At 58.3% G+C, this 18627-nt stretch overlaps 1 protein-coding gene across 9 annotated transcripts in view; it reads right to left on the bottom strand.

Moving 5' to 3' along the window:
• The window catches only part of ACSF3 (acyl-CoA synthetase family member 3), a 51905-nt gene extending 34509 nt beyond the window's left edge, over positions 1-17396 (bottom strand). For 6 of the 9 annotated variants that reach the window (XR_006414500.1, XM_044427823.1, XM_044427822.1 and 3 more), the window contains exons 1-5: positions 17338-17396; positions 13870-14591; positions 11129-11284; positions 4112-4266; positions 1958-2103 (exon numbers count right to left, since the gene is read on the bottom strand). Coding sequence is in view for 7 of the 9 variants with exons in the window: in XM_044427823.1 (XP_044283758.1) it covers positions 1958-2103; positions 4112-4266; positions 11129-11284; positions 13870-14565 (1153 nt within the window). In the remaining 2 variants the exon portion in view is untranslated. The remainder of the gene's footprint in view (positions 1-1957; positions 2104-4111; positions 4267-11128; positions 11285-13869; positions 14592-17337) is intronic. The other 3 variants (XR_006414499.1, XM_044427825.1, XM_044427827.1) reach the window with 1 other exon arrangement.
• Between the last annotated feature and the right edge of the window lie 1231 nt (positions 17397-18627).

The following is an 18627-nucleotide window of genomic DNA, read 5'->3' as shown; positions in this document are numbered from 1 at the left end:
CAAACGCCGTTCGAAGGAGATTAAGCGCTGAGGGAGCCCCAGGGAAGCAGACGGGGTTCCTCCTGCTCCTGGCCGAGAAACCAGGCAGGAGGGCCGGCCTCCTCCTTCGGCTTCCAGACTCCCGGACACCTGGTGTGCTGCCCGCCGAGCCGAGTGCCCACGCCGGCAGCCCGAGACAGGCAGCTGTCAGGGAAGGAGCAACACCATTAGTCCTCCGCTGGCCCCGCGGCCCCCGGTTAAGTTAGTTGTCAGCTCTGGCCTGATAAATTTAATTGGCCCTGCGGTCCGTGTCCTTCGGTGCCGGGGAGAGCAGCGCTGTTCTGCGCCGGCGTCCTGGGAGAATTGAAGCAGGCCAGCGATAAGGCTCTCCGCACTCTCCTGTCAACAGTCCGTGGCGTCCCCATCGCAGGAGCTATTAGCCGCCTCTGATCTAAACCTCCAATTAAAGTGGTGATTAGACCCAGTGAGGTGTTCGCTGGCCATGAATTATTCATCTCCCCTCACAGTAACAACACCGGGGGGATTCGAGAGAGAGAGCGAGAGAGAGGGGGGGGGGGGGGGGGGGGAGGCGAGTGCTGCAGAAAACAGAAGCATTTTAAGCAGGGGTTTAACCATGTACAAGCAAAACATTTATCTCGCCATCTATCATCTCCCCTTCTTTCAAAAGGACGCCTCCCCTGGACCTTCAGATCTTGGCACCTCAGGAGCAGAAGCGTCAGGGACCTTACGGATGGCAGGACACGGTCCCCGGGGCTGAGGGAGGGGGCAGGCGGGGGAGGCCAGAGAAGGGCGCCCCTGCACATGGCAAGGGTGGCAGAAGATGCGTGTCTTGCGTCTGTGCTGTCACCTGGATAAAATAAATGCGGGATGGAGAAGGCCCTCGCACCCACGCGCTTGCGGGCGAGAAGGAACGCCCGGGCACACCACCGTGCCCACATGCTGCCGCTCATCATTCCGACAGAGAGCAGATCGGCGGCCGCATTCTTTCACACCGACGGATCCGCGCCTGCCTTTGGAACGACTGGCGCGCCCTGTGCACAAGGAGACGCCTGGGCAGGTGGGCACAGGTTTTCCCGAGCACCTTGCCTCTCTGCCCCCGTCCTCCCAAGAGCCGTTCTCAGACAGGGAGTCCGGCTGCCCGGGTGTCGCAGGCTGTGCCGCAGCGGGAGCAAGCGACTGGGCGGAGGTGGCCTCTGCAGCTCCCTGGGAGCTGACTCGGGGCTGGGCTTTCTTGCTCTGCCCGCCAACTCCGCACCCCGCGGTGCCAGCTGTCCGCTCCCGAAGCTTTCAGTTGTTCTAATTATTCTCTTTTGTCTGTGTTGTGTCAACCTCAGCATCTCGCTTCTTTTTCATCTCGGTCCCCGGGGAGCCTCTTGGCACGCATCCTGCCGCCGAACGCGAGAGCGAGGGAAGGGAGTGCCGCAGCACTGGGAGCACTTCTGCGGTGCCGCAGCTGCTGGATCTGGAGACCCGAAACCGGAAAAGGGGCCGCCGCGCACTCGGGGTGCTTTGTCGCCCCATCTCCTCTGCTCAGCCGTGAAGAAACCTGGCAGCAGGCGACGCTACCTCGTGCGCCTCCCGACGTGAGCTGCGGCACAGTGGTGGAAAGCGCTTCCGTCCCTCCTGGGAGCAGTTTCCAGGCATCACCGCTGATTAAGTATTTGAGGGCGGGAGTTTTGCTGGTCCGGAGAACGGCAGCCACCCTGCCAAAGCTCCCCGAGCTGCACAGAACCAGGTGGAAGGAAAGAAACCCAACCACTAGGTACGATGCAAAGGTGAATTCAGAATGACTGCGTAGACCCGGAGAAGGCCCTGCTTCCTTTCAAGATCTTTCCTTTGCCAGCACAATCCTGACTTGAGCTTAACTGCAGCGTCATCCAGAAAGGTGACGGCAAAATGGCCTCGCCAGAATGAGCGCCTTTCGAGCAACAGCTCGCAAACTTCCCTGCCGTCTCACCTGGGACACGAGGGCCGTGAAGCGGGTTGGAAAGCGCCATCCCGACCTCCGTCATGCCGTACCTCTCCAACAGCGTGTGTCCGGTGATGCTCCTCCACCTCTCGAGGACGGGCACGGGGAGGGCCGCGGATCCTGACACCATCACCCTGCAAGAGCGAGCGCCCGATGAGTTACGCCCTCGCGATGCTGTGCAGCTGACACGTGTTCAGAACAACGTTGACGTGGGCCCAGGGTGGCGTTTAGGGACCGTTTGGGGTCTGCAGTGAAGGAAGCATTGCCTGTCCCCCCATCGCCCTCCCCAGGAGGGACTCCACGGGGCCGGCTCTCTTGCTGTGAACCCGCCTGGGTGAGCAGGTGGAGAGGACACCTTTACCAGCCGAGGCCTGGTGGCTGGGCGTGCGCATGAGGCCATTCCGCCCTGGTGCTCCCAGAGCGTCTCTCTATGCCTGACAAGCCAGAAGGCGCCCTGACCTCTCAGCCTTTAGAGACTGGGTGAAGGCACCACTTTTTAATTTGTCATTTTAAATCACGCAGTTGCTCTACTGAGCAGTTTGCATGTCGAAATGACACGTCTTGGGTCACTTCATGCAGGAACTGCAGGGGCGCACAAGCCGTGCGTCGGTCACTTCTGCTTTTCATTAACTCAGCAAACCTCATTCCTGGATTGTTTCCAAACTGGAAGCCAAACAATCCAGAGTTAACCCACACACAAACAGTGGGCAATATCGGGCTACCATGGGACAGCGGCCAAGAGAGCAAAATGCTCTGGACATGCCACCCCTCGGGACTGGCGTGCCCCATGCTGAGATGCCCTGGGCGATGGCCACACAGCTCGGGGGAAACGGGGCGGCATTCCCGGCTGGAAAGCAGTGGTGGCAGAACGGGGCCTGGGCGACTGCCAGAACAGAAAGGGGCTTTGGAAGCCAAACTGGGAGCACAGATGAGACAGATGGTTTTTAACAAGATACAGGAGGTTAGCTTGGAGAGCGAGCGAGCGGGAGGCCTCGCCCCCGCCTCTCGGAGGGAAAGCTGTGCGAAGTCACGCGGCTGGGAGGGCATCACGCAGTCCGACCTCCTGCCCCAGAGAACTCCCTCTCCCTAGAGGTTCCCACCCACCGGCTCCAAGGTAGGAAACGCGGCAGCCCCCCGGCAACTGGCACATGCTCCCCTGGAGAGCTCCGGAGGGGTGCAAGGAGGAGGCAGCCCGGGAAACCTCAGAACTGGCCTGAGCACCTGGCAGGGCAGCTTTGCCGCTCGCAGGGCTGCTCCTCCGCTCCCCTCGGAAACAGCGGCGGGGAGCACCCAGCAGGCGCACGAGCAGCCCAGGGCATCTGCTGATCAGCGCCACCCCTCACGGAGATCCCACCGTGCGGCTTACTCATTTCTATAACCTCTCGCCTGCCCCTTCAGAACAGGCAGCAGAGCCAAGCAGGGTCTTCAGCAGTTTCTGAATACCTGGGGAACAGAAGTGTTTGAGCCGGGCGGCTCCATCAGGGAAAGGTGGGCCATCCTGGGGAAGGCCCCCCGAGGGAGAGAAGCCGCTGCAACAAAGGCTCGCTGCGGGGCAGGGGGACCTCGAGAAAAGCTCGGAGGTGGGTGGGCTGACAGAGGAGGAGGCAGTCCGGCACGTGGAAGCCCAGAATACTAGAGCCGGACAGGCCAGGAAGGCCACCGGGTCCAACCCCCCGTTGTTGCAGGCTGCCAACGTACATCCTCCCACACGCCTCTGCGTTCCACGCCTTGCGGGGCCTTAAAACGCATTACTAGGGCTTGGACCGAGCATAGCCTGCCCTCCAGCCAGACTGGTGTGCCTTTGGGAACAGAAGGAACGATGGAAGTGCGTCAATTCAGGGGAGGGAAGGCTGGCAGAAAATCGGCACTGCAACCGGACGTGGTGCTGGGTGGGGCTCTTCTCCACGCGGGGCCAATCGCGCCTCCCGGGTGGACGAGGCGCTTGTGCCCAGAGGGCTCTGGAAGGGAAAGAGCGCTCTCTTCGCCAACGGCTACGCAACGACACACTCCGATACGGAACACGGGAGCAGGGACGGGAGGCCGCTAGGAAGGGACGAAGCGCCCTCTCCACAGGCTAGCCGGGGAGGGAGAATGGGCCGCTCGCCCCAGCGTGCCTCCCGAGACGCAGGCAGGGCCCCCTACCGGATCTTCTGCTGGCAGACGGCACGGATGAAGTCCCGGACGTGGGGCTGGGAGAAGTGCCGGTCGTAGTGCTCGATCAGCTTGGCATAGATGGTGGGCACGGCCATGAAGACGCTGATGCGTGGCGCTTGCAGGCTCAGGAACTTCTGCCAGACCTGCAACAGGGAAGCGGGCAGGTGCAAAAGCCGAAGGACAAACGCTTCCGGTGGCTTCCCCACCGCGACTGGCAGGCTGCCGCTCGGAGGACGAGTCCCGCCTCGTGCTGGGTGATCAGCCGAGGGGCCTGGGGCTGCATGCTCGGTCCTTCTGCCAGCGGGAATGCCCACCGTGTTCCAGGCGGAGGCAGAGAGCTCTGCCCCCTGGAGACTTGCCACTCGTGCCTCAAACCCGGCCGGGCAGCTTTACCGCAACAAAGCGTTTAGCCGGAGTGCCTGCATCCTGGCCTGCTCGGGAGGAGGCCGAGAAGACCAGCCGCCATGCAGAAGCGACACTGCAAGCACCACATCTCTGCCAGGCCAAGTGCCCAGGGAGAGCCTTCTCCTCCACACATCTAAGTCCCCTTTAAAGCCGTCGCCACACCCACTGCGGGATAAGTCCCGGTATGTTCCCCCAGGAAGCCCTCCGGCAGGGCACGAGCGCAACAGCCCAGGCACGTGGCATGGCTGCCTTTGGGCGGGTGGCATTCAGCGGTACACGCTCGCTCCGAACCTGGAGGTCCCGTACGGCCCGGGCGGCCATGCGCCCTTCCTCCCAGCCCCCCATCCTTTGGGAGTGGCCCAGCTTTTCCCCATTCTGCAAGACTGGCAGTGCCCTTCAGAGGCCCGGCTGCTGGCAGCAAGAGCCTGGAGCCCAGGCAGGCTGCAAACCTGGCCCTCTCCCATTCGCCTTTGGCTCAGCCCATAAACGGGTTGCCCCCCCCCCCCCCGATCGTCTCTAAGAATTTGGCACACAGGCTAAAAGAAGTCCAACAGCCCCGACTCGGAGTTCTCCTCTCTCTCTCTCGCACGCAACCTGGCAAGATCAGCCCATCGGTTACTTGCAGACAAGATTCTGACAAGCTGTACTGCCGTTTTCTTTACTCGACGCTTCTGTAAGTGCCCCAGGAGCCTAAAACTGCAAAGGCTGGCAAAGCAGGCACGTGTCCCCTCCCGCCTTCGGGGGCCTGGGTCTTTACGCCTCAAATTAGCTGATGGCAGGAAGTTACTCCGCTCCTGGAAACTATCAAATTCTGGCTGGAGGTCTGGATGCCTGCTGTAAACATGCACACACACACGTGGCCCCGGACCTTAGAATGTACTGCGGGAATTCACACGAGCACAACGATGAACAGAGGGCCCCTTTCTCTTCTGCGGTTTCTCTCCCATCCCTCCTTCCACAAGCTCTTTTAATCCCCACAGCTTTTTCTAGCAGCATGCTTCTAAATCGCAATCAAATTTCCAATTAAAAAATAAGTACATTAGTATCCTCAAAATGTAACGACCCCCACGCCAGCCCCAAACAGATAACCACACATAGGCAGTCTGCAATCGCCCCTTTGGTAAACCAGAGCAAATCGGCGTATCAATTCGTGCTGTTACCAAGAAAGGGGAAAGGGCCTCTTCACACACAACGGTCTTTTTAATGCACGTTAAATCATCCCTTGACTTCCCTTTTGATCTCCCAGGCAGCTCTGTGTTCTCTGCTCGCCTGGCAGGGTGCTGGCTACGCCGCCTGCAAAGCAAGAGCGCTGCTACGCCCGTGTTCGCCCGCCACGCTGCCCGCCGTAGCTTTTGGTTTTACCCAGGCGGCCGCGTCCCTGTGCCAAAATATGTCTAGCTCAGCACTGCCCGACAGTGCAGTGCTTTGTGAGCCGAGGCTGAAGGTCTCGCTGGACAGCGTGGTGTAGTGGTTAGTGCACTGAGTGGGGCCTCGGGGGCCCCGGGATCTAGTCTCCCCTCAGCCGTGGCCCCGACAAGATGACTTGGGGCCACCTGCTTGCGCTCAGCTGACAGGGCTGCTGGGAGGGTCAAAGGAGAAGAGGGACGAGGATGAAAGCGCCCCCGTGGGAGCAGCTGGGAAGAGAGGTGCAGCCACAGATCAATCCATCGTGTGCTCGGGGGGCTGGCTGCGCCGCGTCACGGCGTGCCGGGTCCCCGGTTCAGCATTCTCTGCCCGTGCGCCATGCAGGCGTGGGCCACGCTAGGGCCCGCAGGAGTGGCGGGGGAGCCGCGCATCTCCTGGGGACCCTCCCCATCTCCTGGGACAGCGCACTGCCAGAATCCCCGCACGCCTGTGCTCCGCGCTTCCGCTGGCCGAGGCCGTCTCCAGCGAGACGCGAGGGAGATGGCTCCCGCCCAAAGGCAGCCCAGCCCGGCCCGGCCCGGCCCGGCCCTTGCTGCTCGCCATCCCTGCAAACGGCCTGTGTGCACCGCATGCCTCTGCTTCAATCGCTTGTTCATCGGGAGGCGCGGCTGCTCCCTCGGCATCCCGGCTGCAGCTTTCAACCCTTTGCCACGCTGCAGGCATGCCGAAAGAAGCAAACACTTTCCCCAGGACCCGGGAATCTAACAAAATATGACAGGCTCTGGCTTTTCTTTTTTTACATTCCTCCCCCCGCCCCCTCCTCCTCGCCCTTCCATATCAAAAGGCATTATTCTGCAACAGATGCTGAGGACAAATGGCAGTTCTGGCAAGAGGAAAGAAAAAAGAGAGAGAGAGAGACAGAGACAGAGAGAGGGGAAAAAAACAGTAAGTTTTTTCAAGCCAAGGTCTGCAAGAAGCAGATCCGGGGTTACCTGCTTGCCGGCGGCCTGCCCCAGCACCTCGTCTGAGCCAGGGAAGAAGACGGGTGCTGAAGGAAAGGGTGCAAGGCGGCGGGGCCAACACTTCCTCCGGGAAAAACAACACTGGAAAAGCATCCTTAATAAACTGGACCTGACTCCCGGAGGAGGAGGAAGCAGGGTCCGGACAGCCGTGCTTGGAGCGAGGGCGATGCCACGTGGACAGCCCTGAAGTCCCTCTGCCCGCGCCCACCACGGAGCCTTCCCCTCACATGCAGGAAGTTCCACTGCAGGCACTGGGAGTTTTCTTTCCCCCTCGCCGTGTGTGTGCTGGGAAGAGCGGGAAAGGGGCCTCGCTGTTCTCTGGGGCTGGAATACTGGGGAACTGCGGTGCTTTCCCAAGAGACCCTTGCAAGGAACCTGCATGGGCAGGGATAAAGGAGCTCCCAGGAGCGGCGATGCTGAAGCAGGCTCACTGGGGCAGGGCAAGGCAGACGGGGCACATTGCCCCCCCTCCGCATGGGGACCAGCCTGTGCGATTATGCCCAGGCAGGGCGACCCCGGCTGGAGTGCTGGCAGTTGGTCACACCCCACAGGCAAAGCAGGCCGCCATCCCCTGCATGCTTGCCCGGGAGTAAGGGCGCTTCCAGATGAGATTTAATCCGGCCATCACATCGCCTCATTCCTGGAGTTTTACGGGAGCCCGAGATGCATGCAAAACTCATCAGCGCTTTCTCTCCTCCGTCCTCTTCCTGAGCACAGAAAACCCTTTAAGGAAAGCTGACTGCCACAAAGCACCTTCCGATAGGTAGCGGGAGAAGCCAGCCCTCCCTCCGGGAGCGCCCTGAGGCCAAGCGCCACCGAGGCCTGCGACCCGCCCTTCTGCCAGCTAGAAGGGGAAGGGCTTTGCCAGTGAGCCAGGGCCTGCCAACCACATGGAAAAGCCCCACAGGAGCACCGAGAGAGGCGCACGGCAAGCCGCGCAACAAGCAGACGGCAAGGCTGGGGACACGTGAGCCATGGATAAACCTTTTATTAATAAATGATTAATGGGCAGTAATATCCTTTAACAACTTCCAATAAAAGGAAAAGCTTTAGCAAGCCTGTCCTAGCAGATGGTGCTGCGAAGCGAATTATGACACGTCGCCTCGCTCGGAGACACCGCGCACGCTGCCCGGTCCTCGCAGGTACCCGGCAGCGCACAGCGACGCTGGCGCAGGGGGCGCTCGCTGCACCGCGGACACGACAGCCCCGGGACACGCTGCGCCTCACTCGACGCCTCAGGCGCAGTGACAAGGGAGCGCCAAAGCCACGAGGTCGGGCAGGACAGGGCAGGGGGCAGCAGCCCCTGCCGAGAGCTTGGCTGCACTGACGGACCTGCAAGGATGGCCTCCCTCAACGACAGCCCAGCCAGGCTTCCACCTGTGCCTACGACCGCAAAGGCATGCTGCGAATTAAGTAATCTAATAAACACTGTAATAATAAAGTATTTATTGTGTATAATGAAGTGTTAGTGATTAGGACGGCTGGGCGTGCTGCTGCGGTTTCCCCTGAACCCGTGCCAGTATCACTCAAGGTTGATTTCGGCAGCGGCGGCTTTGGAGGCGAGTTCCCAGCTTTGTTTTGATCGGCATGTCAAGCGTTTGAGCTGCCGTTCGGGTTTCTTTATATCACCCTGTAATTGACTGCTCTCTCGAGATGCAAAGAAACAGAAACACAAAAGGCAGGCGGAAAAGCCCGGGCTCCTTCTGCGAAATCCTCCGCTGCAGCAGTGCTGCTTTTCGGAGAGCCGATTTGGGTAGCAAAGGGCACTTTGTAAACAGCTGGTGAAAATAGGCCGGGACTCAAAGGCGGCTTGTGTTAAACTCCACGAGAACGCCTGATTTGCCCTCGTGCCCTTCCTTTGTCAATCAAAGCACTTTCCCGCTTGCTTGGAGGCCCTTACATAAGAAGAGGAAGGCAGGAAAGCGGGAGTCGCAGAGGAAGAAGGAAAAGGCAGAATTCTCCCCGGGACTTGCTGTGCCAGAGCCGGTGGATCAAAACAGGCCGGGCAGCCGGTCACTGACCAGCCACTCCTGGGCTGAGGCGACAAAGAAGGGCACGCGAGAGGGCAGCCGCGCCTCCCTGGGCAACGCCTTCGCGCCCCGGCTCGTCACACTCAGTCAAGCACACGTCTCCTCCCTCGCGCGGAAAGCAGTCAGGGCTGCAGATGCTGGGAGAAGGGACACCGCGCGGCCTGAGCAGGGACGCTCGCTCTTCCAGCAACGCGGACGTGAGTGGCCCCACGGGAGACACGCCCCGCGCTGTCCTACCCACAAAGGCTGCAGCAGGCGATGGGGGAGCCTCGTGCCACAGCGGTTAGGAGTGCGGTCCTGGGGCTCGAGTCCCTGCTCCGTCAGGAAGCTCCCTGGGTGACCCGGGCCTGCCATGGCCGCTCAGCCTAGCCTACCTCACAGGCTGGTTGTTGTGTGCATAAAACGGAGAGGAGACCCCTGCAAGCCACCTTCAGTTCCTTGCGAGAGGAGGAAAGGGAGGGTATCAATGCAATGCAATGCAATGCAATGCAATGCAATGCAATGCAATGCAATGCAGCATCCGGGATGACGAGGGAGTAGGGCTGACACGGGAGAGTGAAGGCTGCGGGGCCCAGAAGAGGGGGCACACACCGTGCCCTCTCAGCTGGACCTCGCAGGGAGGGGGGCTCTGCTGGGCAGGAGGCCTCTGCCCCCCCCGGGCCTTCTGGCCAGACCTGTGGTCCTGAAGGGGGGCTGCTGCACTTGCCTTTCTTGCAGGGTCCCCCTTAGAGATGGTGACCCAGCCGTGGTCTGGCCAGCGCCAAAGGGAGCAGGGCCCCAGCTGGGCGTGGGGCAAGGCCCAGAGTCGGGGGAGCAAAGGGGGCGAGAGCCAGCCAGGGAACCGCTGCCCTCTGGCTCTCCTGCCCCAAATCCCCCTTGGGGCTTGGAAGGGAGCTGCCTCGTCCGTCCTGAGGCTGCCACAAGGCCACCCTCCAGGGCTTCCTGCCTGTGATACGGGAGGCCCGGTTCATGGAAGCTCAGGGCAGGGCCGTCAGCCCTGCCGCCACCGCACGGGGCTCTCCGCCAGCGTGTATCAACAGACGCTTTCCATCAAGGATGCAACAGCTTGAAACTGGGATTTAAAAAGAAAATGATTCAGCAGTGGCGAGGTGCCATTGTACTCGATTCCACATGGCACAGCACGACACAGTTCTCTGCTTTCGCACCTCGCTCGCACTCCCTCGGAGCTCTAGAGAAAGAGGTATGATTCATGGCTAGGATTGCTTGGAAAGGGCTCTCTCTCTCACACGCACACACACGCACACACAGGCAGAGCCAGAAACAATAGGTCCAGCTGAGAAGGCACATGACAGGAATATGATCTGTGCTCTCCCTAGGAATGCCGAGATTCCCGCCAGGCAGCTAATCCCTTCTTCTCCCCTAAACAATCCAGGGTGATTTTGAGTCTCTGGCGTCAATGCCGTGACCAAAGGCTCGAGGCCTTCATCTCCTCTGCCACCGTCTTGATCTGTACAGGCTGCTGCCATGCCTTTCATCTGCCCCGCCGGGGCTCCGTCTCCAGGGACGCACGCATCAAAGCCATCGCCTCTCGCGAAGCCGCAACCCCCGTGCCTGGTGGAGGGCGAGCCCGCGCTGGGTGTGGGAGAGGCCAGCCACCACAGCCCTGTTATAATGGCAGCTACCGCCCGTGACCCCAACACTTGCCAAAAGGTGGGGCGGGCAGCCCAAGGCGGAAGAAAACCCGCCGGAAGAGTTGCTCACTTGGTTCCATTAAGGGGAAGCCACATCTGACCATTCACTGCCGTGGCCGCCCTTCAAGCCAGGCGGAAACAAGACACGGGCGCAAAGGTGGCGCGCAGGGACAGCTGGGCTCGCGGCCCCTCGCCTTGAAGGCCAAGCCCACGACTATCCTGCCGAACCTCCTGCCCAGAGGAATGTGCGAAAAATCCGCCGCCCGGTCTTCCCATGGAGGAGCCAGCCCGCCTCTGCCTAAAGCAAAGAGTGCGGGATCCCCACGAGCTCACAAGCCCCTCGCCCTGCTACCTGTCCGGTCACTGTCATCTTCGGGAGATACTTTCTTGGCAGCACACCTGCCACAAGTCTCCCCCCCCCCCCCCCCAACCTGGCTGCCACTCAGACGCACCGACGGCTGCTGCCGCCCCTGGAAGGGACGTGGGCCGGGGGCCGGCCAGCGCATGCCTGCACACGGCGAGGAAACTTACTGCTTCTGCGTTGAACTCGGGGAGCATGATGCACGTCGCGCCCACCCAGAGGGGGCACAGCAGCTTGTTCACCACACCGTGGACGTGGTGCAGAGGCAAGACGTGGAGAATGACGTCATCCTTCGTCCACTCCCATTTGTCGACCAGCCCTGTGACCTGCAAGGAGGTTTGAGCGAATGAGTACCTGCAGGAAGAGCTTCCGGAACAGAGGCTGCAATCGGATGCACACGGACACGGACGCACAGAGCCACCCAGGACTTCGTTCACAGGGGAGGCTGCACAGGGCCCAGGGCTCAGACTACAACCGGTGGCAGAGGAAGCGCCAACATGGAACCAGCACAAGGGGACGCCTCCAGGGTGCTCACGAAGCCCGATGCGGGCAAGGCAGAGAGTTGCGCCCCAGCACAAGTAGATCAAAAGCAAACTTCCAAAGTAAATATACTCTGCAAATAGGAATTAACTGCTTTGCAAAAGAGAATAAAATCCTTTGCCTTCATTTGCCAGCCCCCTGGCAAAGAGCATTTCCTCTAAATGTTTTGACTTGAATTGTCCTTACTTTTCTAGCACACTAGAGGTTTCCTAGTCAGTTGTTTAGAACTTCACTCAGAGAATTCTTAAAAAGCAGCAGCAGAAGAAACTCATCTATGACATTAGCAGCACTGGAATACGATTGCTACGAGAGAGCCGCAGTCAAGCGCCTGGACAGCTAGCTCTGAACATCATGAACCTTGCCGGTGCTTCCTCGGCCCGCCAAAAACATGCCGTCCTTCTCCTTGGAGCCTCCCTTCCTTAACTTCCTGCTCCGGGATGTAAATTGTGTTACTTGTGACTGAACGACATGAATAAAGAATGGGGAAAAGACACCCTGCGGAGGGGCTTGTAGAACGGACAGAGCATCCGTGCAAATCATGTCTTCTGCCCTTTCCCAACAGGCAGCCTGTCAAAGAGATGTGCATGCAGACGTCATCGAAATTTGTGAACCAGGATCTCCTCCCTCCCCTCTCGACTTGCATCTTTGAGACCTGAGCAGCGGAACGGTCTGTGCAGTCAAGCAGAGTTGCTGGCTTCTGCCCGTCTGCCCTGCTGCTCTCTGCCTCTCGTCCATCTGCCGTCAGCCACAGCCGTCGGCACCTTTGCTTTCTCGGCTGGTGATCCTGGCCTTCCCAAACCTGGTGCTCACCGGATGCCTCGGAGTGCAATGCCCAGGATTCCTGGCCAGGACTCAGTCTGGCTCTCTGACTGAGGCCAAGTCCAAAATTTCTGGAGGGTGCCAGACGCAGAGGGTTACCTGCCAGCGGACACTTTCGATCCTGATTTGGATTGCAGCCAACAATTTTGATCCGGAAAAATTGGGAGGCATTTTCCTTTTCCAATTAGACTAATTGCCATTCACTGATTCACATCAGATATTTTTCAGTTTGCCCTGGAAAATATTCTGAGGCCCCAGAGGGTGATCTCACTCAGCATTCTTGCTTTATTCGTAAACAGGGAAACTCAAGCAGTACCTTTTGTTATTTTTGTGTCCATAAACATTTGACCTGAAATATTTGAGCGAGGGGGAATTAAAGCACACTTGATGTGATCGGCACTGAAAACTGTTGACACGCTAATTAATGCCAGCAACCCACAGCACTGCGCACGGCACGCTGACGGCCACTCATCCGCTTCGGCAGAATTCAGCGCTCTTCCAGGGAGGCGGCGGGGCACCTTCGGTTTGCTGTCACTACTTATTAGTTCCATTTCTCTCAGAGACACGCATGCGACATCGACGTATTCTCGCATGCTCTTGCTCAGGATAATCACCTGAAAAGCATTAATTGCAACTTTGAAGCTGTCAAGCTCGCCTGATATTGTACTTGCAAGTGACACGCATTCATTTCCTTAATGAACTTTCGGAATGGGAAACGTTCCATGGGAGAATGAAGCCATGAAACATTGTCCATGGACTTTCTTCTGCCTCACACCACTGCTTGTGGTCAGCTGGTCTGTTGCCTTTCCTGAATGCGCCCTCTAAGTCTCCATCTGGAAAAGATCCTGGTCCAGACTCAGACAAGGGAGCTCGTGCCCCGTTCTTCCATGAGCGGACACTTTCAGCAGTTCTGGTTCAAATCCAGCCATATAAATCTACCGATTGTGTTACTGCGGAAAAGAAAGGGTGCTCCTCTTTTCTACCAGGAAGTGCAAGCAACAAAAATCCACTGTTCATGGAAGAGAGCGGGAGGAAGAAGATGCTCCAAGGCCCCTTGATCTGCTCAAGTGACTCAGAGGGGGCGTTTTGTCTTCCCGGGGCGGAGGGGGCAATTCTACCCTTGGCAGGAAGAGACCCTGCGCTGCTGCGGCAGCAGCAGACTTCAAACTTCGAGCTCTTTGGGGCACAGGCAGCTACTGGGCTTTTCATCCTTGGGATAACAGCTAAAGAGAAAACAGACTTTTCAGGATGCCTTTGTAGCCATCTTGTAGCAGCACAGATGCCTGAGAGAGGCGCAACTGTTCAGGGGGGACACCATCCCCTTTGCTCTCCAGATACATAAATACAGCAGCAATAAGGCATATCTTAAAAACAGGGTGCTGGGGTTTAAATCTACCCGAACCCACACTGTGATTAACAGAAGAGAGTCATTCTGCACATGCTCAGAGACCCCCCCCTTCTCCTACAGCTGAGTCTGCCCCCAGCTGCATCCAGGACAGCCCCAAACAGACTGCCAGGAGGGCCCAATTCGGCGGGCAAAGCATGCACTCACCACCGCCTGGACGTTCCAATGCGTGCTGACGACCCCTTTCGGTCTCCCGGTGGTGCCGCTTGTGTAAATGATCATGGCAGCCCGGTCCTTCCACTCGGAGATGGGGCAGGCGGCTTCTGCGGGGGGAGTGTCCGCGGCTGAGTCACATTTCCCAGATTTGAGCAGCGAGAGCACAGGAACGCCAAGCTTCTTGGCGCTGGGCATGATCTGCTCCACATACTCCTCTTCCACCACCAGGAGAGCGCTCTGAGAATCCTGGATGAAATACTCCAGTTCCGAGGCAGGGTGCTTCCTGAAGAGAGGGACGGCTGCACCGCCACTCATCCACGAGGCCCACTGGGCGGTCACGTAGGAGGCGTCGTTGGGGCACAAAAATGAGATCCGCTCGCCCTGCAGGTCTCCGGTTGTGTTCCCGAGGGCTGCACAGATCTTCCGGGACAGGTGCAGGCTTCGAGCGTACAGGTCCTTGTAGGTGTGCTCGCCATTTTGGTCGACAATGGCTATTTTCTCTCCAAACGCCGGTGCTCTGGTGAAGACGGGGGCCACGTGCCCAGGACAGGAGGTGTCGGTATGCAGGCCTTTGAAGGCAGAGCGGGAAACCCTGAGGCCAGAGCAGGCCTGTCCTGGAAAGCAACGGCCCCGAGCCAGGCATCGAGTCCAAGAGCGCACCTTCAAAAACATCAGGGGGACTGACATTTCCTTGGAGTGGCTTGGCTGCGCTGCTGGAGAAAGCAAGCAAACCATTCAGTCACTATACGGAGCTGGCACTCCAGGGGTACTGAAGCTCATGGATTTCCACACAGCTTTGCTCCCTTACTCTGACCACCAATCTCCAGGCAGTTGCCTAACAGGTCAAAATGTGGAACATCTCAGTATTTTGGCCTCAGCTACTTGGTTTTCTCCCCACTCCTGGAAGGTGGCTCCCAAGACCTTCTCCGGAACTGAATTTGGCCCTCTAGCTGGAAAAGGTTCAGCCCCTCTGCTCCAACCAGAGGGTGGGCCAAAGGATACCCAAGAAGGGCAGCATATGAGTTTATAAGGCAGGTCTGCAAGTCTCCTTTTGGTTCACAGATGGGCCACAGCAAGTGTATTGCGGGGAAAAGGAAGAATGGTTCTGAAGAACAGAATAACGGTTCATCTAGGCAACACTGATAATAAAATATCAGCAGTAAAATTTCAACTGGCACCACAGAACTCTTGTCTCATAGCTGGATGAGCCCCTCAAGACACAAGAGAAATGTGGGGAGAGCCGGGAATGATGCTGCATTCTGTTCCACAGGCACTGGCCCAATAAAGGTGACAACCGCGGCTGGTTCAGGGATGTGTCTGATCCAGACCATGCCCAAGAATCCCAAATTCTCCTGTGCCCAAAACAAAGCAAGCCAGAAAGGGTGCAGGAAGCGATGGGGCTGGACACGCAGGACAGAACAGGGACTCGCCTTTTCCTCGGGGATAAACATTGCAAAGGTGATGTGCAGCCCTATTAATGCTTCCAGCATGCACCTCGGGAGTAAGAAGCTGGGAAGGGGGACTTCAAAGTTACAGGGAGGCGAGTCAGCTCTCTCTCCCTCTCCCTCTGCTTCTCTCTCTCTCTCACACACACACACTTCTTTTTTTAGGTTGCACTTCCAGAGAGGCATGCGTGAAATGGAAAGGGGGCAAGCTGCTGTCATCAGATGAGTTCTTCTGTCTCCACTGGGGTATGACACATTTGGTTAAAAGTCCTTCCTACGCAAAATTAGCAGTTTCTTTCAGGGTAGTTTAAAAAGTCAGGAAGGCTGATGCAAATGTGCAAAAACTTCCTGATTTTACACTTAACACACACACACACACACACACACACACACACACACAGAGAGAGAGAGAGAGAGAGAGAGAGAGAGAGAGAGAACAAGCATGAAGCTTGCTGTGCTGTGGATGATTGTTCACATCCATGTGTACAACTTGATCAAAGCTGGGCATTGCACTAAAACTACCTTGTTAGCATACCAAAGTTTGGAAGATGCTTCCCTTAACTTCAGTTGTGGCTTAAACCTGAACCCGAACCCTTAACAGCCCTATAAATGCAGTCAGCTCTTGATGCAATCTGGACAGATCTCGGCTGCACGTGGTTCGTAGCCCTGACACGAACCACCAATAAGCAAGGCCACCACGTGGGTGAAGCTTCAAAGTATCAGAGCTTCAGTGGAGAGCAGACCCCATTTTACCAGGCGTGGAACAACCTGTGGAAGTGGCTGGCCCACAGCTCTCCTCACCCCGATCACTGCTTGCATTGGCCGGGCGGGGCCGGAGCTGGGTATCCAGCAACATCCCCCTTCCCTGGCCTGACCCAACTCCTGGCATCTTGCATTGTAAAATGAGAAACAGAACAGAGGAGAACTAATATCCCCATTGCTTGCCCTGGAGAAAGAAAGTAAGAAGGGGCACAGAAAATATTCCACATGAAATTACCCCAAAAGATGCTAACACAGATTTCTGGCATCCACAACAATGACCTCTACACAAAAAGCACAGAGGCAACTCAAGAGAGTCCTCTGTTTTTATGCAACTTTCTTAGACCATCAGAGACGCAGCACAGATACCAAACACAATAGGTAGAATACATGCAATCACAGGTGGGAGCTCAGGGCCAGGAGGACCCCCATGGCGACAGAGGTGTGTTCTGATCTCTCCCCTCCACACACTCCCTGCACCCCCACTCACACCCTCTGTTGGCAAATGTGGGAGGGCTGTGGCGACTGTGTTATCCCCCCCCCCAACCCGTGTGTGTTGTGTGCACAAAACAGAAGCAACTCGAGAGGTGCCCTGCTCGGTACCCTCCAACGCTTAATGCTACAGCCCCATCATTGCATCGCACTTACAGGCCCCTTTCCTCCCCTTGCAAGAAACTGGAGGGGCTTACACAGTCCTCCTCCTCTCCATTTCATCCTCACAACAGCAACCCAGTGAGGAAGGCTGGGCCGAGTCTGTGACCGGCTCAAAGCCACCCAGCCAGCTCCATGGCTGAGCGGGGACTAGAACCCGGACTGCCTCCACTTCCCCCGCCTGCACGGGGACCACCACGCCACGCTGGCTCCCATAGGCCCACAAAGCCCAGTCAGCATGACTGGGGAGTATGGGAGTTGCACTGTGTGCGCCTAACGAGGCAGAACGGGAGTAAGCGTTGCCCAGGCTGGGGCGAAGACAGAAGGCGGTCATTTCTCTTTCCGCCTCCCCGCAGCCCTTTCAGGGACTAGCCCAGCTTTCCCCGGCCTGGTGGGCTCCCCAGCACGCTGGGAACTGTTGTCCTACAACCTGGGTGGGGGGCAGAGCCGGGGGTCAGACGGATGGCCTGGGAGACCCCTTCGGACTCGCTCTGTTCCTGCTGCTACCCAGGGATGGCGGGTGACTTTTCCCGGGCCCCCTCCCCAAGTGGGGCCACCATTCCCCCCGAGAGAGGGGGGGAGGGGAGACCCCCCCCCGGCCTACCCGCGCTTCGTCCCCACCGCGAGGTTAGGCGGAGCGCCGCCCTTGGGAGCCCGGCCCGCCGGTCCGTCCCGAACTGCTTCCCCCCGGAAACGAGGCCCCGCCGCGCGCGTTCCGGGGCGCCCGCGGGCCGGAGGGGGCCGCGCGCGACGTCGCCCCGGGAAGGGCGCGGGCGGCCAGGCGTGACGCCACAGGCCCCTTCCCGGCGGCCGCGCCCCGGCCCTGGCCCCGGCCCCGCGGAGCTCTCGGAGGGCGGGGCTGCAGCGGCGGGCAGCCCCCGGGCAGCGCCCGCGCCCGAGCACTCGGCTCCCCCGCGCCGCCGGAGCGCCCACGCGGGACGACGCACGGCTGCGACCTCGCGACTCTCACGCGCCGCGCTGCCTCCATTGCGGGCCCGGTCGTAATCCGAACTGCGCGTCTGGAAAAAGGCTTAGCATAGCTGGGCAACTAGAACACGTTCACTCTTGCACTTTCTCGTACTGAGTTTCCTCTGCTGAATACTGATAGGTGCAAATCACACCTGCAATCTACAAGCTGCTGCAGAAATATGTTTTTTTTTTTTAAAGAGACGCCTCCTTGCTCCAGGGGCTTACAAATTAAAGTGGTAACATGTTTGCTTAGGGGTTTTTTATTTTATCCAACTCTTACCGCAACCTCGAAGTGTCATGGAAAGGGCAAAGCAAACCATCTCTCTCGTTCAGGCCTTTTCTGAAGGTTTCTGTCCTTCTGCGAAAGACAGCCGACACATGCTGCATCTTAAATCTCCCTGTTTTTGTGTTCCAGCTTTCATTTCAACAAGGTGCACGTCAAGCCGATCACAAATGCAAAGAACAGCTTGCAAACCTGACTGGAGCAGAGACCCCAAAGACTCAGAGCTGAACATGCAATTAAAGAGGCCCCAAGAGTATTTTGGCATAAAGGCCTTGTGATCTTTAAGTCAGTGTCACGGGTTTTTTCCTGGAGGTGTGATGTATAATTGATCAGCCTCTGGGACTGCCAAACCCTCGTTGTCCCTTCACACACCTGTGCAACACCACACACTTGTTAGGCCCCTGCCCAAACATCCAGGCTGGCCTAGCACACAGCCAGAATCAGGTGCTGGAGCGCACCCAGCTGTGTCAGGCTGATGTCTGCAGCACCCACCAATGGGCACTCTGCATTTAAAATGTGTGAACGCTCCCAGCAAACCAAGACACAGGCAACAACACGGCTGGCAGAGAGCCTCGTAAGAGCACTCCGTTTTCCTCATGCAGGGAGCACGTTCCAAAGGCATGTGCCCCGGCTGCAAGCCGG

The sequence above is a fragment of the Varanus komodoensis genome, unplaced genomic scaffold, assembly GCF_004798865.1.
Source record: "Varanus komodoensis strain SLA01 unplaced genomic scaffold, ASM479886v1 scaffold19, whole genome shotgun sequence".
NCBI lineage: Eukaryota > Metazoa > Chordata > Lepidosauria > Squamata > Varanidae > Varanus > Varanus komodoensis.
This window is presented reverse-complemented; position numbering and strand designations above follow the sequence as displayed.